Consider the following 24,296-nt stretch of genomic DNA (forward strand, 5'->3'; position numbering starts at 1 on the left):
TCTAATCCCGGACAATTTAAAATAAATTGTGTTTTTGCCTTTTTAGCTTGTTTTAAGATGAAGCCTGTCAAGCTGGGTGCTGTAGGAAGACTGATGCCATTCATTTTATTTCCTGAAACCCACTGAAACTGAACGGTTATTTTGCAAGCATTTTGGCTATGTTAGGAGTACCACATCTCCTGCGTTCTTATGCGAAGTCCCAGATCTCCCACTGATTGCGGGAAGGAAACACCCCTCCTGCAGCCCGCGGGCTGCTCCTCCGGCGCTGCCCGTCTCGGCGCACGTCGCGACGCGTTTCCACCCCCGGCTCTGCAACAGCGTTTTCCTGCACTCCTCGTTCTGACCAGTTATCCTCTCAGAGAGGGCTGCAGGATCCCTTTTTCAACCAGGTGAGATTTCAGAGTCTTATAGACATCTAATTGCTGCTCTGGCTGAAGGATCAGTAGTTGCTTCAACAGTTTGCTGGGATTTGGACCCCTATGAAAAAGTAAATTTCATCAGTAACAGTTCTAAAGCAACTTTTAGAGAGCTTCTATTTTTTTCTCTTGCTTTTTTTTCTTTCTCAAACACTTTCTTTCCTTTCTCCGGGGCCCCAGAATAAAGCTTTGCTTAGTCTAATAATTTCCTCAAGATGCTCAAGTGCTTTAGCAAGCACCACTGTGCAAATACCCTCCCTAGCTGAGTCTGAACATAAGCAGGAAAGCACTTCCCATGTTTGCTGCCTGTGGGGATAACTAGAAGGTTTAGGACAAACAGAAGATTCACGGATTCATTCTTTGTCACTAAAATCACAATATTCACATAAAAAGATTTTTTTTTAATATCTGTTGCAGGATAAGCTGTGTCTTGCCAAAATAAAAAGCTTGCCAGGTCGGATAAGAAACCCAACAATTAAACCAAAATTTTCTAAATAACATTTTCAGCTTCATTTTCAGGTAGCCACTACATTCAATTAGTCATATGCACATGTATAGATGAAGTTTTTAAGCTAGGCTGAATATGAGACAAAGAATCTGTGGCCAATTCAGTAGCTAGTAATTATTTACCCGTATGCATTTATAAACATTAAGGGCATTTATGAATTCTGATACCTCCTGCCCCAAGGAACTCGAGACCAGATTTAATACTACTATCATTCCAAGGATTTCTTCTTAGAAGTTGGTGTGGTCCAGGGAAGATGGGGAATATTTTCAACAAGTTGCATCCTCTCTTTATTCATCATATCTTAAACAGAAAGGTAATTAACAGATCTGCAAATCAGGTTCTAGAAACAACCTTGGTAGGTCAACGGTGCAGAACAGGACACGTGCGAGAAGTTTGAAACAGCTCCCAGAAGGGTGTAAGCAGGTCGGATCGCCCAAGGCCCGTACGTACCGTATGAAACTGGTGATGTAGACATGGACAAAAGTGGCCATGAGGTACTGGCAGTCGAAGCGATCCATGATCCCGCCGTGCCCAGGGATCGTGTCAGCAAAATCCTGTCAGGGGTGGGGATGGGGGGAAAGAGAAGGTCCCGGTGAGCGCTGGTGGGGAGCGGCGCTCCTGCCCCGCAGGCACAGCCGCACACGGGCCCCGCGCAGCCACCGCCTTGCGCGCCAGGCCCGCCTCAGCGCCAGCCCCACCACGAGCTCGGGGCGAGAAGAGGGTCAAGGGATGAAGAGCCCTGGCCACAGCGCCGCCAGGAGCCAGCAGCAGGTCTGGGGCGGCCTTGCCAGGACCCAGTCTGGGCGCGTGTCGGTACCGGAACCAGCAAACCTCCTCAGGGGCTGCTCCTGTTCGCTGCCTACGCAGCAGCAAACTACTAAAACACTGCTACTGCTTGGTCCTCCAGTGGCTGCCCCAGGAACTGGTATTGGCAAGAGAAGTGGCAACCTGACAATTCTGTTTGCTGTTTAACACCCTCTTTGAAAATTCTGTTGCCAATTCACCTGCCTGCTTTTCATTGACCTCCTGGCAAACATCATTCAAAAGCATGAAACAGGCATGTAATATAAATATACTTAAGCAAAACTAAGTAGGGAAAAAAATATTTATCACTTTGAAAAATTTCTGATGCAAACAAGACTCAAAAGACATATTTATGATACCCAGATTCTCTGGTATTATGATACCCAGATTTCTCTGCTGCTCTGGCAGGGCAGCACGCGAGGCTGCAGGCAGCCAAGTGCCTCCGGAGCAGCGCGAGCATCGAGCACGCACGGGTGCAGGGAGCAAGCGGGAGCCCCCGTAAGGAAGCACCGCGCAGAGGAGGGTCCGCAGGCCTCCCTGCAAAGCATGTGCCAAAACTGCTGCACACAGGGAGCACCCAGGCTTAGCAGCAGGACACAAACTGCAGCAAGGTGGCCAAACGTCCTCGCCTCGAGGAGCCCGACACGTCTCCATCCGCGTGGACACCAGTATGTCGGTACAAGACGCGCAGCCAGCACTTGAAGGGAAAACTGCGGTAAGCGACTGCCAGGTGGCCACAGGTCACCGTTCAGCTTACAAAACTTGCAATATCACATCTTGTTTGCCAAGAGCACTTCTGACCCATGATTTGGAAGAGTGAGTATCAATGAAAATATGAAAATAAAGTACTAAATTGCCAACACTGAGTCCTACGTTGATTACAGAGTTTTAAGAATAATATGCAGAAACATCTGATAAAACAAAGTCCTGCTACTCAAGCTAATAAAGAACCTCAGCATCTCATCTTACTAGGAAGACTATGCAATATCACTGCAATCAATAATCTCAACCCCCCACATAGCTCGAAGAGGACAACCAAAGCAAAAGCAGCTCCCAGGAGGGAGTACTCACCTTGATTTTGAAAGCTCTTTTAAATCCACTTGCAAAGAATCCTCCAAATGGGCCAATTAGAGAGGCAAACGTTGCCAACGCAATGCTGTGCATCTGAAACGGGTACATATTGACCGACTCCTGCAAGGCAAATAGCAAGCAAAGTCTTTCAAAAGGTTCCAAGATTGCAGACATTTCAGCTTAAGTACCTTCGAGCACCCGGCTTTCCTGAGAGAGGGTAATACTTTACAGAAAGGAAGAGTGCAGATACATTGGAGACTACTGCTGAAGGCAGGTTTACGGGAACAGCATGGAGCGTGCAGGGCTGCTGGAACAGTCAAACAGTCTGGATAAATGTTGTATTCTGTGGACAATCCATTAGTTAAACAAATATATATATATATGTGTGTGTGTGTGTATATATATATCTATATATAATCACTAGCTTTATAACACACAATGGGACTCTAAGCCTTCACTTGCTCTGCTTATCCAGTTTCCTTCCTGGCATCTTGCATTTCCTGCAGAGAAAGGAACTTTCCACAATTTCCTAGATAATTCTGAAGACTAAGTGGCTGAATGCTCTAAGCAAACTGTTCACCTTCACTCAACTCACTATCACAGTCACTCAAGTGGTCTCAGGAGACAGATGTGAATTTAGCATCAATTTCCCATGCTGACACTTACACCATAATAGCAAGAAATAAAGAAATAAAAGCTTTGCCTCCATTAATACTTCTGCCTTTGCATTTGAACACATACTGTTCCCTTCGTCTTGTCCACAGACTTCAAGTTTGTTTTGATCTCTTAAGTACTTGCAGAGTGGAAAGATTTCCCTGCCAGCAGGCACCTGCCTTCCTTCCTGACAGATTAGAAACAAGGTAGGTAATTTTTTTGCTCAACTCACCTTTGAGCACTTCCAAGGCAGTGACACTAAGTTCTGCCTTTGGGGGAGTACTGTCTCTTCCCTGAGCTGTGGTTGGGAATTCCCAAATCTTGCACTCCAGTTTGCATCACAGCCAACACCACCTATCTTTGCAAATATTCTGGGCAGCAATTTCGAGCCAAGTTTGGTTGGGGCTAACTAGTCATGTGGTCAAATGGAAAACTTGTGTTGACTTGGCATATTAAGAAGGTTATTTTGCTGGGAAAAGCACAAGGCTCAACATGTCTTACACCAAGCAAGAAGTCTCCCAGGCTGACACCCTGCTATAATTCTGAGAGAGAACATCAGCAGCTGAATAATGGAAAAAAGGGTCGTTGCAGAAATAAGTGAATTGGGAAAAAAAAAAAGTCAAATTAAGTGGTAAAACTGATTTTGTCCTCAAAGCTTCTCAGAGTTTGGCCAAACGGAGCCAATAGAGCATGGGAAACTATCATCTTTTCTAGGGTTAACTGACACCTGTTAAACTATCCTAGAGCTGGGTCACATTCTCTTCCCCTTGTCCTTTACTGAAAGGCACAGCAGAGCTGGACAAAATAGGATGCTGCTCTTTGCTCAGTTCACATTATGAAAGTCTTTTTATTAAGCTTGTAACTAAATCAGCAGCCCCACAACCTCAGTTCTCTGAATAATGATGCTCTCATCCAGAGTGAACTAGAGCTTCTTTTAGATGTAGATTTGCTTTTAAGAAAAAGCAACTGTAGCCATACATTCCCTTTAGTCTTCAGTTTTTGCAAGGGAATACTACAACACCTACCTGAACCTGGGGCTTGTTACCACAACCCAATGGACTTTCCCCGTGAGATATTAAAGCTAAACACGGGCAATGTCTGCGGTCCTGCTTGGTGTTCTCTACTCATTCTCTGTGCTGAACCCATGGACACGCAGAAGAGGAATTGCTACCAAGCGGGTTCTGTGTTTATCATCTCCTCTTTGCCCTAAAGGAAAAGCTATGAGAGACTCTTTTACTCCTGCTAGGCATCCTCTTCCCGGCCGAGTTCCTCTAGAGTCTGTGACGCAGGAAGTGCCGCTTTTGCTAGTGCCATGACTGCAGACCTGCTTCCTGACAGGGAAGGAGACAGCCCACCTGGAAGAACTTGTGAACTGGGTGCAATGAGAAGGGTGGGTGACGAAATGATGTGGAATTAGTGTCAAGAATCTTTTTCAGCCAGCACAGAAGTAGTGGCAGAAGTTAACCTACAAGGTGCTATTTGACAAAATAAATCCAGTCCAGCAGCTGCAAATGAGTGAAGTCCTCAGAGCCTGTTAACCTGGGCCCGGACAAACCTCTGCTGCATTTAGCACAGCAGATACTGGCTGTTCTTGCAGAGTGCCACACACAGGCCCACAGCACTGATTCTGGCCTTACCCTTCCAAGCCTGCCCAGTGTAAACCTTTCTAAAAAAAGGCCTAGCAAAAAGTTTAAACTGGGAAATGCAGTTTCAGTGTTAACTAAAGCCTTGCTGTTTCCTTACCCATCCCAACACAGCCTGAAGCAGCGGTGGCACCGAGTACTTCTTCATCTGGAAGAGCTCTGAAGGTTCACACTCCGTCACAAATCTGTTGGTTTCACTATTATATTCCACTGGGCAAACAAAGTACTGATGCTGAGCCAAAAAATAGGAAAACTGAAAGCAAAAGAGGAGGAGAAATACGCGTTTGTTGTTAAAGTCAGAATGAGGCTGTAATGGATGGCCTGGAGACGTCAAGCCAAGGATAATGAAAAATCCCTGTGGTAAGAGACACTTCTCCAGGTTAGAGAATGTCTCAACAGATCAGGCAAGCATGGGCACTGAATACTTGAATCCCAGCTTGATTTTCTTATCTCATGTTTGCATTTACTTTCCATTTCTGCATTATAAATAAAAGAAATCCCAGAACATTAGCCACCATCAATGACTTGTTATTTCTTTATAGTTTACTTTCCAATTAGAATAAATTCTACTGGCCTTGGCAATAAGTTACAGGTCAGAGCAGCTACTTAATGTTGTTATTTTTTTGTAAGCACATCATCAGTTTAAACCACCTGTCTAAACCTACGAGTATCCTACCAGAAGAATTCATACCATGAAGTACGTAACACAAAAATGTCATTTTAGAAAGATGAATAATGCAATCAAAGAGATGCAATTAAAAGATAGAGAAGCAACTAATAGATAAAATAACTCCAGCAGTAAGAGAGAAGTTGTTTAAAGAAAACCCTTTGGTTACTTACAATAAATCCAAATACCACTGTAGAAAAGAAGCCTCCAATGAATCCTTCCCAGGTCTTTTTGGGGGACAACTAAGCAAAAACAGACAACACAATTGTATCAATAAAGTGGGCTTTTATTTTATTTTTCTGGATCTCATTTACCAAAATTGATCTACTTGGGTTTTCAAAGGTATCTGTGAAATAACGGACGTCACCAGCTGAAGATCCATTTATGAATCTTTAGAAACGGGAGAAACTACTTTATTTTTATCAACTATGTCTAACATTCAATACATCTAAAAGTATTCCATAAATATATTGCTGGAGAAATAAAGCAAATACTGTAAACTAAAAATGAAATAAATACCTTGATTAATGGAGTTCTGCCAAAGAAGAAGCCAAAAATGTAAGCAGTAATATCATTGCAAATGACACTTGAAATTGGAACCAGAAACCTATACAGAAATATAGAGAGTTTCAGGGAAAAAAAAAAAAAAGTTGCCACAGTTTAAAACTTAAAATTTATACAACAGCATTTTTGTTCAGGAAATGTTTATTTTTAAAAACAGGTTTCATGCTCTGCTCAACTAGTAGTTGCCCCACATGCAACATATTTAGCTCTACTGCTTTTAATATTCAGCCAGTCAAGACTGGTAGGGATCCACATTAATTCAAGGTATAAAATCCGATTTTGGCAAACAAACTTAAGCATGAATGGGCTGACATCTTCTATCGGACTTGACCGCTCATACTACAGTTATGAAGAAAGCAACAGAAATAAATACATATTAATGCAAGTTAACTCCTTATAACACAGTTCAGCGAAGTCTAAACAAATGAAGTTTCTTTTCCTTTCCTTTTGCCTTAAATTAGTAGTTTGAGGCAGCCTGCATTAGCTTTCTTAATGCAAATCCCTGCTGCCTGAACGTGGAGGGCATCTGCGTTTCTAACCCAAGTCTGTCAGCTTCTCTTTTCCCCTTTCCAAAGCCGAGATGGATTAATGAGCTAAGTTAAGATTTTGTGACAAGCTGCCTAACTACCTCATGCAATAGTAGCTGAAATTAAAATAAAAAATAGTAAACTGGCAAGGTTCAGGTTTTGGCACGTGAGCAAGATTTCTATGGAGAAAAAAAAATGTTTATATAAGAACCCTTGAACCCGACCAAAGGCTTTGATTTGTGTTTCCAACTGCAAGCACAACTTTTCTGCAACAAGCCCCACAGTTAAAAATGCATCAGGAAAATAAAACGGGGTATATAAAATATTAGGTACTTGTAAGAACACAGATTTTCTTCCACATACTTGTACTGGATTTCTCAACCAATAATTGGAACTCTTCTTTTTGAAGTAAGGGGTGAGGAAATCTACCCCATGTGGTACACTTCTGAGAAACTGACTTTACTTGCATCCTCACAGCTGAATATAGCTGGATGCGGGCATCAAGATGACCAAACAACATCCCATATTTAAACCTATAAATTTTTTAAAGCAATTTGAATTGATTTGAACATATGGAACTAAGGGAAGCCCATAGTCAGAATTCCCCCATTCTACAATACAAGTCTTGGCTCAAGAGACTCCTGAAATGTGGCAGGAAAGGGCTGCCTACTATTACTTTAGGTGAACTCCATTTAAACAGGACGAGTGGTATAACACTAGCATTCTATGATGCTTTGCTTGCTAAAATTACATTGGTTGCTTGCTGAAATAAGCTCACATTTTAAAAGATATTGGGAAAAATCAGAGCTTTTTGATGTTTAAAATCTCTGTGAGGATGCAGTTTGCTTCCAGCCAGACTTAACGGCCCCAGTGAAAGAGCTCAACCCCCAGAGCACTGAGCAAACCAAAGCTCACAAATGATTCCCAGAGAACTGTTGGGTATTCAGGCATTTCGAAATTCCAAAAAAATCCATCTTCGCTTGTACTCCTGTCTAACAAAATACTATGAAAAACAGCTCACTGTGCAGGCAAGCACCCCTGGTCCTGCAAGGGGATTAGGCAGTTGCTCTGTGCCCTCTGTACTGCTGGCTGCCTGGTTGAGGAGGTTTCTGCATCCTGCCCCTCGTCCTTCGCCTCCTGCTCCCCACGCCCCGCAGTTCCCCCGGCACGAACGCTCCTTTGCTTGGTGCCGATTTCACCGTTTTCGCGATTATTCACTGTGTAAAAGCACCGACCCTGCAACGCAACGCAACTGTGAACCAGTTTAGTGCCGTCCCCTTACCAGATCATGCCTTCAAACAGATTTTGGATGACAAGATGAGATTGAGTTACAGTGATCAGCAAAGTGACATGAGTCCATGCGAACTGTTAACAATGCAACAACACAACAGTTAGTGCAAACACACATCAGTCCCCCCCGCTCCCCCCTGGTACAGCCAAGCCCGGAGCTGCAGAGGACACGGCCAGGGAGCCGGCGGTGCGCACAGGACAGCACCAGGCAGCGACTTCCCAACACAAAACACTGACAAACTCGAGAAGATTTCCCCCCTCCCGCCATCATTTATCTTCACCAAGAATTTTTATTTATTTTCAACGTGCAGTTTGAGATCTGATTTAGTAAGACAAACCTTCGGCATGAAAGAAACAAAGAAATGGCAGGCAAAGTGATATTCTGTATATAGGTGTAGTAGACAAGTTAGTGTTAACGTTGAAATGGCAGTGAAGAACTCATGAACGTCATGCTACACCAACATGGAATCTCGCGACAGAATACCCGCCCTCTTGTGAGACACGAAATTCCTAAGGTTTGGACTAGCAGAAAGAAAAAGGGTAACTCCTGTGTGTGTGGTTGCTGAAGGCATCAGTCTCCCCTTTATTAACACATGCACATGGTGTTCATGCTGTAGCAGCAGTGCACGCTGAAGGAAGTGCCAAAAGAGCTTCTACATTAAGACTTTATTTTCCAGGAACTTTGAAATCAAGAGCGGTTATTTTTCCTGTGATCACTTAAGTTAACCACCCTAAACTTCAGAGGCTATTTAACACTCGGAATGTGCTGGGGTTTAGTTCCCACAGGAGCTTTGCAGTGGCAGCCCAGATCTACTTCCAGTTATGAAAGCCTGAGAAGGCTCAAAGGGCTGCCAGAACAGCCCCAAGCTTTCTGAAACGCCTGGTCTGCTGGTTAATTAAAGCATCTCCACAGCAAAATTTCTGTTATCAACGCATGAGTTTTGGAGTAGTAGTTAAAAATCAAATGGCTATTGATTTTATTGGCTCATGAGACATGTGACTTGACACCAGATTTTCTTTCTGCCTTCCTCTTTCAGGAGGAGCAGGGAGAAAAGGAGGGAATTCATGTATCTCCCTTGTGCCAATTTGAAGAGGTGTATTTGGCACCTTAGGAGACTGTATTTCTTAGAAAATGGCCTCTCCCCGACAAGTGAGTTTTCCCAGCAAGCAGGGGAAATTCTTCTGAGAAACTGCTTTTTACATGGTTAAAGTGCTCAGCCAGGTCCTAGCCAATAACTGGGAATCCTCAATGGTAAAACACCAATTAAAGTGCTACAGAAACTGGTTGCAGTCCTGGGACTTTTGTTATATTAGATACCTAGAGGAGAGAGGCTCCAGCTCTTATTTATCTACTAGGCTTTTTCTCAGAGGACAAAATCAGTTTAACAGACTGATAATCCATCCAGGCCCAGCAGAATATAATACCAGAATATACAATAAAAGAAAAGTAGCAGCCTATTACCATAAGTAGAAGTGTCACATTCTCTATATGTGGGACCTCGCAAGTTATAGCTTTTATTCACTGAGAAATGACATGTTGTGAAATATCAGTAAACAAGGTGAAGAGAACCTGAACAGACCAAGAGGCCTTGAATTCACATTACTGAGAGTTGAGCATCTCTTTTCCTCCTGTCTTCCAAGCTATTTTATGAAGATAAGGACATGAGATATTCTACTGATTCCCAGAACAACCCAAGCGGCCGCGGGGAAGCGGGTGGTGATACACACCATGTAAAACTGCAGGCGATAATGTTTCTTCACTAAACTCAAAACAAACATGCAGAAACCTGTAAAACAAAGCAGGGGTAATTTGCACAGACTTGTATTTAATTACCGGGATATAACAGGAATTCCTTTCCTGTTATATCTTATATCTTTGTTATATCTTTCCCTTAACTTTTAGGGCCATTTGCTTCTCTTCAGTCAGTGGATATACAGGATGACTTATTCTCATTAGAAGGCATTCATTAACATTAGTAACCATGTCCCTTTCATTACCTTAACAGTTAAAGCCCCATCATAGCCATCACTTTTTAGGGCAGGAGACAACCACCTTTAAGAGTTATTCAAAAGCAGAGGTCAAGAAGCTTGTTTTTAAAGGCAGTAAGCTAGGAATGCCATACCCTGGGCCCAGAACCCCTCTGCTTGCAGGCAGCACAAGCGAGAGGTGCAGGCGCTGGGGAGTTCCTGCGATGCAGAGCAACCACGCCGGGTGCTTGCACTGTCCCACCTGTGCCCCCACCCAGCAGCAGTTACACATTGAGAAATGCACCAGCTCCGCTGCAGCAACAGCCAGCTCCCCTAATACTCCCCTCTTGGGCAACACCTCACCTGAGCGGGTAGTTAAAAGAAAGGAAGCTGGAATTGTTATTCCTGTTTTACTGACGGAAAATCTGAAGCAACTTGGCCAACACCCTCCAGTGAGACCAGTTGCGGGGTGAGAAATAAAACTCTGTCTCGGGCTCAGGCCCAGCTCTCGTGTCCAGTAGGCTCACCTTTGTCTTCAGCTGACTTAAAGATATTTTAATTGCATTTCTGTAGATTATAACTACTTGTTCAAAAAGCAAGAAGCCAGAGGACAGATGCCTTTTTTTTTTTTTTCCTAGGGGAGAAGTTTTTAAAAATATTCTCTCTCTGGAAAGTGAGGAAAATTTATCAGTGCTACACTGTCAGAATTATCTTGCAGACCAGAGAAAGCTTCAGGTGCTTTGCAAAACAAATTTCAAATCTAGAAGAACATCTTATTCCTGCAGAGCTGGCAGGACACTTGCACAATAAAGCTTCGTTCCAGCAGAGCAATTAAACCTGCAAGACATCTCCGTGGATGCCATTCACACTAAAAACTCTTCATGTACATTATAGTACTACCCTAAATTGAAGTATTGAGCCCAGTCCCTAAGCTATCAGAAGAAACTTATGCTGACTGCTAACGAGCAGTATTAGCTTGACTTGCATCTACGTTTTTATGCTACCTTCTTCTCAGTGAATGTGAAATTTGGATTAATCTTTTCACAAGAAAAGAAATGGAAAAATGATCACAAACTGTAGAAAGAAGTGAAAGCAGGAAAAGCTGTAGAGTATGAGGGGAGCTTTTTCACATCCACCCTACAGAAACAAACGCAGCACAATGTTCTCTCATCTCTGAATTCTTACACTTACCCGCCAAATAGAGTGCGAAAGATATAAACCTGTGGTAACGAATTAGGAATTGAAGCTGCTCTCTTCTCTGGACAAATGTAGCAAAGTAATCAGCTACAGTCTCTCCATAAAAAAAGTAGTTCACGCACAGCAAGAAGTACCTGTAACATACAACAGACACACAGGCTTTTTTTTTTTTTTTTTTAAAAAAAAAGGTAAATCTTTTAATGCTGTTCTTTAAAAAGATATAGAAAAATAGTAAATTGGAAAATACTGTGATAAAATATGAGATAAATATAAATCAAGTCTTTTTTACTTCTTCCTCCTCTGACAAGTCAGTTCTTGCGATTTAGTTCTTCCAAAGCAACTTGCATTAAAAAAAGGCCAATTTTGAAGATGGATACAACCTGAGCAACACTTTCATACTGAGTTACAGTGTTGAATACTCCACACCTATTCAAGTCTTTTGTGGCTTTTGATCACTGAATGTCGGAGCAAGTACCGAGCACTACCCATACAAACAAGTCTGCACATTTTTCCCTGTATACTGCATAAAAAGCATAACGTGTGGTTGCTGCCCTGCAAGCATACAGAAAGTACTTGCACAATTAACACTCTGAGGCTCTACAACAGTTTTATAAGGCAGTTGTAAGACAACTATTTCTGAAGGATCTGCAAAGTAGTATATTCAGTCAAGGGTTAAGCCACTTCAGATGCTCAAATGCGAAAGCAGCAGAAAAGAAACCCTACATCCAAAACCAGGAAAAGATACACCCAAGGAACATACTTCTTAGCTTATCACTGAGGTGAGGCACGGACCCTAAGAAGCTGCAACTTAAGATGGCCTGGGTGACTGGGCATCCTTGGACAAGGCAGTGCTCACTGCTTATTCCCCTCGGCATCCCATAGATGCTAAGCTCATCTTTCAAGGCTGCACATCTTTGAACATGCCCAACAGCTCCAGTAACAGGATTCTTTCAGCTCACTGAAATGTCTCACTATTTACTCTCAGGGGCAACACTGAAAGGAGCTTTGATTTAGCCAATACATCGGAGTTGATTCCGAGTTTCACCGATAGCAGCCCACCGATAATGGTGGTTAATGGAGCAAGGAGACAAAGCAGCGGTTTCCACCTCTCCTAAAAATACTGGCAAGGCAGATGAATCATCCAAGCCCAGTTTTGCTCTAGCTGTAGATCCAGAGGCCACAAGATAAAGCAGGCAACAGACCTGCAGGAAGCAACAAGCAGGGAACTGAGGAGGGTTTACGGAGAGCTAACAGCAGGAATCCACCCCTTGCCACAAGAGAATTGCTTCTAGAACTCAAGAAGCAGTAGAGTAAGAGTCAGGGAATAGCTTAGATGTGTCAATTTATATAAAACAAACAAACAATAAACATGAGACAAGACCGAAGAATCATGTCCTCATGCATTTCAGATACTGCATGTGTCCTGTACCTCCCTATAATGCTCACTCGAACCAAAAGCCTTTATTTCTCCTCAGAAGCAGAGGTAATTTCCCTGGTTCTATTCAGCTGTGCATAAATAGCACATAGTCACAAATATTTGGAATTTTCCAGGTCTTCTCACTTTCAGCAGATCCCACAACACTTCTGTATTCATGCAGTCTTGTGATTAAAAGCACAAAACTGGAAAGGATTTAAAGTTATACATTATTATATTACTTTTTCTGAGTTTGTGTGTGTCTCTGCGTATGTGCGCGCGCACGCAAAAAAGCCTTTCAAGTTTTAGGTACTTATTCAATTTATTTCTTATGCAGGATTAATTGCCAAGGAGCCAAAGCAGTGCAGGTAATGCAAATTAGGTAAGTATTTGGCTAAAAATCATTTTTAGATAGCATGTATGTGCTCAATTTCTATTAAAGTATATAGGTATGCAGACATATATGTATATTTACAACAGGAAAACAAACATCAAAGTAGTAGAAGGGCCACTGACTAGTCCCAGCTCACAAATGGAAGACAATTGCAGAATACTGCATCAAGAGAGAAATGTCAGGGTTTAGCTCTGCACATTTCCTACCAAGCTGTCCTGCCACCACAGGGGGATATGAAGACTACCAAGGTTTATATTTCAAATCTCTTGCTTGCTACTCACCAACTTAGGGATCTAAACCACGGCAAGTCATAGGAGTGATAGACTCTGTAACCTATAGTAATGATTTCATGGAAACACTTCACTTGGATGCTTAAGACCTAAAAAAAAAAAAAAAAAATTAAGAGAAAGAATGAATTACATAGCTGTACTGTAGCTGGCCTTTGAGGCAGTAAGGAATACTGCAACCTGCATTAAAATTATTGTGAACTGAAATTCCACATAGACCTCAGACAATTTCAAAGAGAGGTCAAGGCAAACAAAAGCTTTCTTTAAGACCTCCCCCAAAACTAAAAGCATGAGGCACGCTGAGAAAAGGAATGCTGGGCTAGCTGTATGGCTTCAGTCATTAAACAAGGGAAAGCTCAGGACTTTTCTTCATTAAAACAGTTGGACAGTGGCAAGTCAGAAGCATCTCCTGTAAAAAAAAATAATATAGGCTCCTCTAGTTCTTTTGGCTAAGATTAATTTTTTCGTTTAGTTTAAAAGGCATCTACAGTATCAAAGGGAAAAATGCAACACAATTTGGACACCCAGGTCTTCGACTTGCAAGCGTCTCATTAGCAGCATGCCTAATGCTGCTAATGAGCACTGGTGATTGGAAGCAAAGCTTGTCCAGGGGAGGTCTGGGCGTCACACCATCCACTGCCTTCCCTTGCTTTTGCTGATCCATTCCCTTCTATGCCGGGAGGACCTGCTGCCAGGCTGGGCCTCCAAAGGCCTGTCTGCCAGTTTGGCCCAGCCCCAGTCCCCAGGCGGGTCACCACGTCCTGACTTAGAAACAGCAGGGTGCAAGAGATGCGTGAGTGTGTATGGTTTCTAACTGCTTTCTGGTTCAACTGCAGGCATAAGCAAAACCACAAGGAATCTTACAGTATGCCATTTATGCCATTAATATATGGAAACACAAGCGGACTTCCTTTTTGTTCCAGTTGTCACCATTCTGGGAGTGTTACAGACTATTAAAGTAAGAATTGGGATAGGGGAGTATATATAGATTATATATATATATATTTATAGATAAATATAGATATACATGCTCCCCCATCCTTAATTCTTTAGTAGTCTATAAAACAACATTAAAAAAAAAAGTAGACAGGCTATATGAACACTATTATTGTGGTATTTGTTCACTTCACAACCTAAAAATGTATTTTACATCTGTACCTCAGGGGCAGATCTGGCTCTGTTTTCCAGAAAACCCAAAGCCAAAAGCAGGAAGATGACTGAGGAAAGCCCTTCAAGACAAGTGGCAGCTAACAGACAAGAGCTGCCAGCTTTCCTCAGCACCAAAAACGGGGAAAAGAAAAATAAAAAACAAACTTCAAAAAACAAAGTGGTAGAAACTGGGCAAGCAAATGGATGAGAGTAGCTTAATAAACTTGAAGGTAAAAACTGTTAAAGTTCCCAGACTTAAAGCCTATTTAAAATAAGCGATTGAAGCACAGAAGATGCCATTTAAACACAAAGTCCAAATTCGGTTCTGTTCAGTGTTTTCCACAGATATTTCTGTGCAAATAAACAAAAGGCAAAGGTTTTCTCAATGGCTGTGCAGTTGATACACGACAAGTGTTTTACATGTAATAAATGAAGAGGTTAGAACACATTCAAACAAACTTACCAGAAGCATCAGCATAAATGACCCCAGGTATATGATTAGAAAAAACATCAAAATCATAGCTAGAGTTAGAATTCCCCGAATCCACCAGTTTTTCCATCTATAAAAATACGAGAATAAAAAGCAACCAGTTATAAATTAAAACAAAGGTGACTTCCTTGACTAATTGGATAATAAACTGCGGTAATTCCACAAAATTTCTTGCTTATTTAATAAAACCCACAGCAAAAAAAACCAGAACTAACCAAACATCCAAGTAAACAAAATAATTCAGCGAAAGAAATCAAGGTCAGTAATATTGTTCCTCCATGATGAACAAAAGGCTCCAGGAAAATTCAAAAAGAGAACATATTAGACACTGTACAAGTGAAAAACAAATTTCATTTCCCATTACTGTTAGAGACACCAATTTGAGGTCAGTTTTTCAAACAAGGGCTTGGGAATTTTACCCTACACTGGATTTGTAGGTCTGTCTGCTGGCTTCTGCAAGACTCAGGTATGTAATAAATTGTATACTGATTTCCTGAGGTAAACATCAAGGATGCAGGATACAGTATTAGTCTTTTGAGCTAGTTCTTCCATATATAATGTATCCCACATGGACAAGCTCCCATTGGATTACTGAAAAACCAAGAAATGCTGATAGCCATGACCAAGGAAATGCTCTGCATTTAAAGAAACTACAACTATAATGAACAGGAGAAATGCAACTGGAATTTTATCCATTAGCCTCCATGAATATGATGATCACCATAAGTATCTCTTTACCTAATTGTATAACCACACACACAATTTGCTACCCCTTAAATCCCTGTGAATAAGGGTGGGGGTTAGAAAACAAGGTTTGAAAAGACAAAGATGCAAGAAAAAAAATTAAGATGGCGTACAGGTGAGAAATATGTTGTATTTAACTTAAAAAATAATAATAATAAAAAGTTGCAAGTAAATGGAAAAGCTGTCAAAAACCCACAAAGTTCAGCAGGCAGAATTTTCACTTCTTTTCCTTTCACAAATAACCTCTGATTAAGGCTGAATGGATGAAGCCAGTGTATTACAACCACACAGAAACACATTTTCTGGAAGTCAAACCCAATTAATATTCTTTAGCTTATTTTATGGCAATGCTTAAAGGAAACAATCACAAATGCTGAAATAAGCTGAAATAATTTCAATGATCTGTATAGAAATGCATGCAGTGGGCAGTCTTTAGGTATTATGTCCTATATAAACATGAAATAACACAAATATAAATCAAATAAAAAGGGCTATTCAAGCATAAATAAATCAATTATGATTTTAAATAATTTTCAATTTTTATGAGTGTCATGTGGAAATTAAAACTATAATACAATCTGTAATAATTTTACTTCTCAGCTCTCAAATTTGAGAACTTGTTTGTTGTTCTATACCTGGCGGACAAGCCTGACAGTGCCCTTTTGAGGATTTCTGGAGTGGTATCTGTTGATGGGGGAACATCAGGAACGTCTGAATCATTTCTGAGATCCAACTCTCCAAACCTTTCATCCAAATCCACTTCCTGGGGCAAAAAAGAAACAAAACAAAAAAATAATAAGAAAACACAGGGATGTTAGTTATTGCATCAGAAAAGAGTATTCAGAATCGCAGGCATTGCGTTCGGCACTAATAATTCCCACATGGCCATCTTGGCACCTGACTGCCCAAAGTCAATGACCGAATCTATACTCGGAGAACTGCAAAGGATGGGGCTATGCTGGGGAGACGGCGTTGGGAGCGGGGGGTTATGATGCATTTTAGGGTGTTTTTTAGGGTGCCTGGGTGCAGCGGAGGGCTGGGAGCTGGCCAGGGTGCTGCAGGGCCCTGCCCAGCGTGTGGCTGCTCCGGGCATCCGAGCCCACCCGCTGGGGTCCAACAGGGATTTTCCTTCAGCCACTTCCTTTTAGTAAACAAGGTTAACCCCTTCTGCATCTCTTAAACCTCTACAGTTAAGAAAGGCAATAAATACATAAAAAAAACAACCCACACTCTAAACCAAGTCAGTAGTTGTGTCTCTGTGCACACCAGGTCTCAAAATACCTATCCAACAACTAGTAATTTTACAGCTTGAAAAGTCCCCCCGGTCAAACCTGGATTTTCATTTTCACAAAAGAAAAACATATTATGGGGTTAGACTTGCTGATCTCCAGAGGTCCCTTTCAGCATCAACCATTCTGTGATTCTGTGAAGGTGGTGTTTTACACAGGCTAAAACAATATATGACTTAAATTACATGCAGTATTTATTTTACACTCCTATTAAAAATATACCACGCAAATTCTGGCCATCTCTTCAATAATTTGTCTTAATCAAAAACAATGTAAAAATATCTACTGCAGATGAGGTGTTGCATAGTTAAATTATCTGCTCAGTAAGGTGCCTTGTGATTAAGGTCAACTCTCTCCCCAGTAAAGTTTCTGAAAAGGATATTTCTTCTGAAGTTCATCTAAATACAAAGTGAAAAAGAGGAATAAAGCAGCTGGACTACATCAACCTTGTTCTTCTTTCTCACTGCTGAAGCTGAACAAGCACAACTTAGTACATTTTGCCACTTTAAGCTTTAAATTTAAGCTTTAAATTTCCCACATTAACCAGTGGGGAATAAGCTAGCAACTATCTTTAACTTCCTGTTGTTAACTGACCTCAAAAATGACCTTGAACACTTGATTTGCCACTTAATTGCTATACTGGCCACAAGCATTTCAGGAATAAGGAAGCTCATTTGCAAAGTCAGAAGCCAAGGAGGAAGTTGTTGATATAAACTAGTTAATTGCCTTTTGCAGCACAATGTAGTTCCAACCCAAGCACTGAGAGGCAAGTCTTTCTCTTGCAAATAAGAACTGTGTGTTTTTTTTAAAAAAAAAAAAGAGATTGATTAGCCATGAACCTCAGCAGTCATACGTGCAGTTTGGGGTTTAGCATGAAAGCAAGCAGCCCTCCCTGTTCCTGCTTTCCAGGTTCAGGCCATGTTGAACACACGGGAACAACAAGGAGCTGGCAGGGGCTGGCACTGAAATACTGCGGCTTTCAACACACGCACTGCAAGGTTTTCAAAGGTTAAATGGAAACCACAGAAGTCGTTATGTTTTACAAGACGCAACAGCCTTTCAGCCCCAACTCCAAATTAAATGTTTGATCCAGCATATTTTCATTTTTCTCTACCATTCCCTAGTGGTAGGTGACAGTGTGTGTCACACGAATGATGTATTTAATTCTCTTTTTGTTCACCCCAGGCCTCTCTAAGAGCCAGAGAAGCAGGGCAACTGCCTCGCTGTAGCTCCCATATAAACTTCTTGCTCTTTGCTACTTCATACCAGCTACCAGAACAGAGCCATGTAGTCACGCAGAAAAACAGACATGTCAACCTGTCTTCCTGTGGACAGAAACACACGTCTTAATTCTTGTTCTACAGCTCCTAATGCCACACATGCTCAGCACAACAATTAACACGCGCTACGTGAACCACGCACCAGAATTGTTCTTGTTACTCCAGTTGTAGCAATGACCTGCCAGGACTGGATTTTTATTTTTAGAACACAATAAGGAATAGGTGACAAATACATGTCTGGTTTTCCCCGGTAAATGCAGAATCACCTGCAGGTGAGCAGCTGAGAAAATTAAGACAAGCATTTTCCAACAACAGTTGTGAAAAATTTAGCATGCAAAAGAATTTATTTTGGGTCATTTTGTTCTATAAGCTTTAGTTTTCTTCTCCATCATCCACTCTTCTGCTCTGCTACAAGCTCTATAACTTCTACAATAGTTCACTTGGATCACCTGGTAGTCTATTTAGTTAGATGTACCTCAATATCTTTCCCTGAAGTCACGATATAAATCATCCTGAATAACGAAACCCACCTTCTTATTCCATCAATTACAGCTGGATATGTAAAAACACAAAGTGAGAGAAAATAATGGCATATATGGAAGCAAAGACTGAAACCTATAGACCATTTTCTACCTGCACGAGTCTGAATTCACTACCACTTCCGAAAATAAATTTTACAAAAATCAGAAATTCAAAGAGCTAGCCCTTCAGCTAGCTGCGATGCCTGTACCAGCATGAGAGTAGTCTGTGAAGATTAAACAGGTCCCTTCTCAGTTATTACAAAATAAATACATGAAACAAAAAAGTAAAAGATCCATCAGAGATGGGCTTTAATCCTCCACTATAGCCAGTGGCACCATCGGGGTTTTAATTTAGCTCCGAGTGGCTTTATGAGGTTTTAGAGAACAAAGACCAAAGTCCCAAGCCCAGCTTCACAGGGCTGAGTAGTTTATCTAGTAACAGATTCACAGGAAGCTCCGTTTCGCAGAAGTCTCTTCTGTCCTGCAGGAGAGACACTGCTCAGGGATTCTGGGTGGCAAATAATTAACAATTACCCTAGACAAGCAGTTGCTTGTCCCCAGGGCCTGGCAGTAGAACAGGTGTCCTACTCTTCGACCGCCCTGCAGAACAGGAATAACTCACCAACTACGTTCAAGAGATGCTAAATTTTTGAAGCATTTGAAAGCTGTGTTTCTTCCCTGCCAGTAGGAGGGTACAAACACTGCAAATTTAAAGAGGAAAATGAAAACAAACCCAGAGCAATCTGTAAAACTTGGGCTAACCTCTACACATTAGGTATTTTAATACCTAGTTACTCGCTGTGTTCGGAAGAGCAGCGGGATCTTCACGCAGGTGTTTAGGTCAGACTTTCTTAGGAGACGGGGTGCACAGGGCAAGCAGCCACAGACCAAAAAGAAAAAAAAAAAAGAAAAAAAAAAGGGAAAACCTATAAAGTTAACCTCTGCACATCACACATCCATGTGCTGGAAGAGCAAACTTGTGAAACTGCAAAGCTCTACAGGGCAAGTGGGAGGTCTACAGGAATTTTGCGGAAAGTCCTCGGCTCTACAAGCTGGGGTAGGTGCCAAGGCTAACAAGGCTCAGGACCTTCAGGAAAGAGCTTCACACCGTGTGTACCATATGTGTACAAAAACAAGTGAGCAATTTCTACTTACTTTGAAATAAAAGTTAACAACTACATTTTGAGTTTGTAATAGGAAATTGCATAGATCAGGGGGGAAAACTGCAACTGCTCTACTCCGATGCCCTGGAAAATGAAGCATATATGGATACAGTAAGCATGTGGTGAAAAATATCAGATTGCATACTCAAAACAGCACTGAAAGTCCAAAAAGTAGAAGCCACCAGACATATTTAGTGCCCTTGGAGTTGTTCGGCAGACAAAGAACAGCTCTCTGCTTTGGTAAACAAGGGGCTTTAAAGTGCATCACCATTACGTATATGGAAAACTGAAAGAATTGGGTCACCATCAGCAGAATAAATCAGTTTCCACAAGATAGGAGACATCTCAGCTTGCTGCTTCATTATGAATGAAGAAGAGTGAATGAAGAAGTTTCTGAGCTACATACTTAAAAGCAGTGGCAACCCAATGTGTCATGACCATCCTGAAAAGAAATTGTGGGCAAAAAGGCAAGTTTCGAGTCCAAATATGTTCCATGCAAAATAACTAATCTCAAAAGAGCAAAAGGAGCTACATGCTGTAAGAACAGAAAATAGTTAGAGTGGAAAGTTAACCATCCAAGAACACGTATAATGTGGTATCTGTGAATACTAAACAGAAGACCTGAACCAAAATGTCTCACCAAATCACCCACAGCACGCATTAGCTATGTACCTGGGTTGAAAACAGAGACCTAAACTACGACCCACAGATGGCAAATCCAGCACAAAGTGCTGTCTTATTTTCCCAGTTGCCTAACTGAACTAAAGAGAGCTTAATATGCAAAGTATTTCCTGATGCTACTTGTTAGTAGTATCAAGTGTCACCAAGGCCATCGGTCACAGGTAAGTCAAACAACTGTAACAAGAACAAGGAGGATCCTCCATACAATCTACCCAAAAAAGAGCTGGGGAGAAAGTATTCTGCACTGCAGAAAGAATCTTCCTCCCCTTTAATAGCTCAAGTAATAACTGCATGCATATTTAATTTGATTTTCTTTATATTTTCACCAACATCCCATGTGCTTACACAACAGGAAAGTCCTTTTGATTCAGCATCAGCTGAAATCAAACCAAACGCTCTTCTTGCCTGGACCGCCAAAGTGCTACAGCAACAGTGCAGCCTCCAGGAAACCTTCCGCCCTGGGGAGCGTCTAGGAAAATCAAAGCTAACTCGGTAATTTCTAGGTCTGACCTTTTGTGTTGAGAGGGGTACAGGCTTTGACTAGGCAGAATTCAGTGTAGGTGGCTCGACACACATTCTAATGTGCTCAGAAAAAAACCTCTGCCTACAGAATAAAGCAAAACCCAACAGCTGCACAGGAAAACAGGTTGTTAAGCAGACTGCCCCAAGAAAGCATATTTAAAAGTCAGCTTTCATCTCTGGATAAGTACAGTCTACATGCTCCCTTACTGGATTTTGGTCCTTAGCGAGGAATAGAAACCTGGCAGCAAGTTTCAGGACAGGGCAGACTCCACAACTGGGGAGTCCAAGGGGATTTAAATAGTGGCCAGTTCAAGAGCCCTCCACCAGGTACTTCCAACTCTGGTTAGCAACCAGGAAGAGCATTCCCTTCGCCTTATTTCTAGCCACCAAAACGCAAGCGTCCTGCTATTTTTATTCAGCCAACCAAAAGCAGAGCGAGGCGCTCTGCTTTTGTCCAGCTAAGCCTCAACTCTGGGACAAACAAAAGAATAACACTCTGGCTGTTTTGCCAGTGATGAACCCGCTGCATAGGCTCGGCCTTTCAGGAAAGAAAAAAAAGAAAAACTCCTGCCCTAGCAGAAACATCACACTTTGCAGGCCAAGGGTGAGCGCCTATCGCTTGAACAGCCATAAACCACAGGCTGGGGAAGCGCTGAGGCAGCCTTTAGCTGCAGCGGGTCCTTCCTCGCCGCGACGGCGACGTCGCTCTCGCCCAGCGGCTGCCGCGGAGCCGGCCCAGCTCCTTCAGCCAGGCGAGGAGAGGCGGCCTCGGGAGGCTCCGGGGAAGCGGATGGCCACGCAGAAGCAACCATCAGCAATTCTATCGCACATATACAATACGTACATGTTTACACAAATATATTTGAAGACACCACCTCCAAAAACATATCCTAGACCCAGGAGGGCGCCGACGGGGCTCCGCTCTCCCCCCCGGCCCAGGGCATGAGGGAAGGGCGCTGGGGGGCAGGGGCGGCCCCGCGCGCCCGCCCCGCCCCGCGCGCCCCCAACGGCCGCCGCGCGCCGCCCACCTTGTCGCTGCCATCGTCCGCCTCGCGCTGCCGCTCCTCCTGCTCCTGCTCCTCCGCGGCGGCCGCCCGCTGCTGCTGCCGCCGCCGCGCCGACATCGCGCCCGGGCAGCCCCGCGCCGGCTGCCGGCGGCGGCGCCTCGCCTGCCCTCAGGAGCCGCGCGCGGTCCCCTGCGGCCGAGGGGCGCCCGCTCCCCTTGGCCGCCTCGTCGCGGGCGCGGGGCAGCCCCGCGGGCCCGTGCGGCCGGGACGCGGCTGGGGCGCGGGGCGCGGGCGGCGTCGCCCAGGTGCGCCCCGGCGCTCCGCCCCGCGGCCCCGCCCGGCGCAGGGGGCGGCGCCGGCCCTGCCCGCTGCCGGGCGGCCGTTGGGCGGCCGTTGGGGCGGCCGTTGGGCGCTGGCGCAGGGCGGGCAGGCGCCGCGGGGCCAGCGGCTGCTGCGCGCCGGTTATTTCGTGGCTGTGGCGGCCGCCCAGCGTCGTCCCTACCCCGCGCGAGGGGGCGAATGCGCGGGAAGGGGCGCGCTCCTTCCCTGGGCGCGATTCCTGCGCCACAAGCGTGGGCATGGGCAAGGAAAAAGGCTTTGCGTTTTCGCTAAGCCTGGCTTACTCGCTGTACAGCACCCCATGCCTGCCTAGACCACTGACGTTGCACGGGCCTTCTTCAAGGCTTTACCACAGCTGCCTTTAAAACCTGTTTGGCCTTCAAAGCTGTTTTTTCTCCTATACTTAGAATTGCTCCGTGTCCCTGGGACTCATCATTTAAATCAGTAAAAAAACAGGGAGAGGTCTATGTACAGTGCTGCAAACTGACCATTCAGCTCTAGTGCACGGCTCTGTGCTCACACATGGTGTTTCTACTCCAGGCACCACAGCCACTGCTAATTCTTCTCATGTTGTTTCATGTTCTGTACTTTTTCCATATTAAAAAAAAAACACGGTTAAACACTTGCCTACATTTAAGTAGCATACAAATTTACTTTAATCCCTATTCTGAATGGTTATACCAACCTTGAATTTAGTTGTTTCATGACTTGAAATACAACTTGGATCATCCAGTGCTTCACTACTGCTAGAAATACTTCCTAATGTATTACTTGACAAATGAAATAGTACAGGTGAAAAAATGGATTCCAAAACAAGCTATCCTTCCCCAGAATCTGACAGTGAAAAGGACGGTCCGACATAAAAAACATAAACCATATCGAGTGATACAAAGGGTTAATGACACCTGCTTTCTTTTTTTCTCCTATTTCAGTATGTTTTTTACTTGCCAATTTTCTTTTCCAAGTCTTTATTTTTTCCAGCAAAAAGTCTCAAAAGAAATTGCAATTTCACTTACTTCAAGAGCAAGATTTCCATCTCTTTGCTTGGTTTCTTTGGTTGGGACTGGCTATCTTACAAATAAAATGTAGTACAGCACAAAGAAAATAAAAGTAGTACAGCACATTGCCAATAAATAAATAAATACTTAACCTCCCATTTTTTTCTTGCTTCTCAAGCCCTCCCAAGTGTCATCCCCTTCTGCCTTGCCCTTACAGCAAGCAGCAGCCCTGGCGAAGGCCCCAGGGCCAGGGGTACTCCCCGAAGGGCCTGTTTCCTCTCTGCAGCTTCTGCTCTCCATAGGCTCTTGATAACGTCACGCGCATGTTCAGGTTGTCTCCCTTGGCACCTCAGGCACCTGAGGGGGAAATGTAGCTGAATCCAGCTGTGAAAGTGTGCGTCGTGTTATGAACATCTCCGGTAACTTGGCCTAGCAAATACGGAGATGCCAATGACCACATGCCACCCTCTGGCTTCTCTGGCCTCAGCAAGATGGAGAGAATGCTTCAATACCTGCCTAACGAGCAGATCCTTATGTCTCATCCATGAGAGGGAAAGTAGCCTCCGTTTCCCCTACGTGTTTTGTTCCTTCCTTAACCTCAACTGTGAAGGGGGAAAGAATTCTCCTGGAAAACATATTTGTTCATGGTTTAATGGGCAAAAGCAGCAAGAACAGCAGAGGAGGAAAGGCAAAGGGCTCAAAATCTTTG

General features: G+C 43.3%; 1 protein-coding gene across 1 annotated transcript; it reads right to left on the minus strand.

The window, feature by feature from the left end:
• Window positions 1-341: 341 nt before the first annotated feature.
• Window positions 342-22,367, minus strand: CDS1 (CDP-diacylglycerol synthase 1). The gene is made up of 13 exons (XM_088521945.1): window positions 22,272-22,367; window positions 16,423-16,550; window positions 15,017-15,113; window positions 13,399-13,496; window positions 11,304-11,443; window positions 9,873-9,931; window positions 8,137-8,219; window positions 6,283-6,370; window positions 5,937-6,005; window positions 5,197-5,349; window positions 2,800-2,919; window positions 1,375-1,478; window positions 342-477 (listed from the first exon to the last, which is right to left on the minus strand). Exons 1-13 carry the CDS (start codon window positions 22,365-22,367, stop codon window positions 348-350), a joined length of 1,365 nt encoding a protein of 454 aa, XP_088378071.1. The 3' UTR covers window positions 342-347.
• Between the last annotated feature and the right edge of the window lie 1,929 nt (window positions 22,368-24,296).

The sequence above is a fragment of the Tinamus guttatus genome, unplaced genomic scaffold, assembly GCF_059628265.1.
Source record: "Tinamus guttatus ecotype Peru unplaced genomic scaffold, ASM5962826v1 Tinamus_guttatus_pri_ptg000140l, whole genome shotgun sequence".
NCBI lineage: Eukaryota > Metazoa > Chordata > Aves > Tinamiformes > Tinamidae > Tinamus > Tinamus guttatus.

Coding starts and splice junctions, on each gene's coding strand:
- CDS1 (XM_088521945.1), bottom strand. CDS start 22,367: ATGTCGGCGCGGCGGCGGCAGCAGCAGCGGGCGGCCGCCGCGGAGGAG. Junction 15,114..16,422: donor CTGTCAGGCTTGTCCGCCAG/GTATAGAACAAC, acceptor GTATTTTTATAG/ATGGAAAAACTGGTGGATTC. Junction 6,006..6,282: donor GCAGAACTCCATTAATCAAG/GTATTTATTTCA, acceptor GTTTTTGCTTAG/TTGTCCCCCAAAAAGACCTG.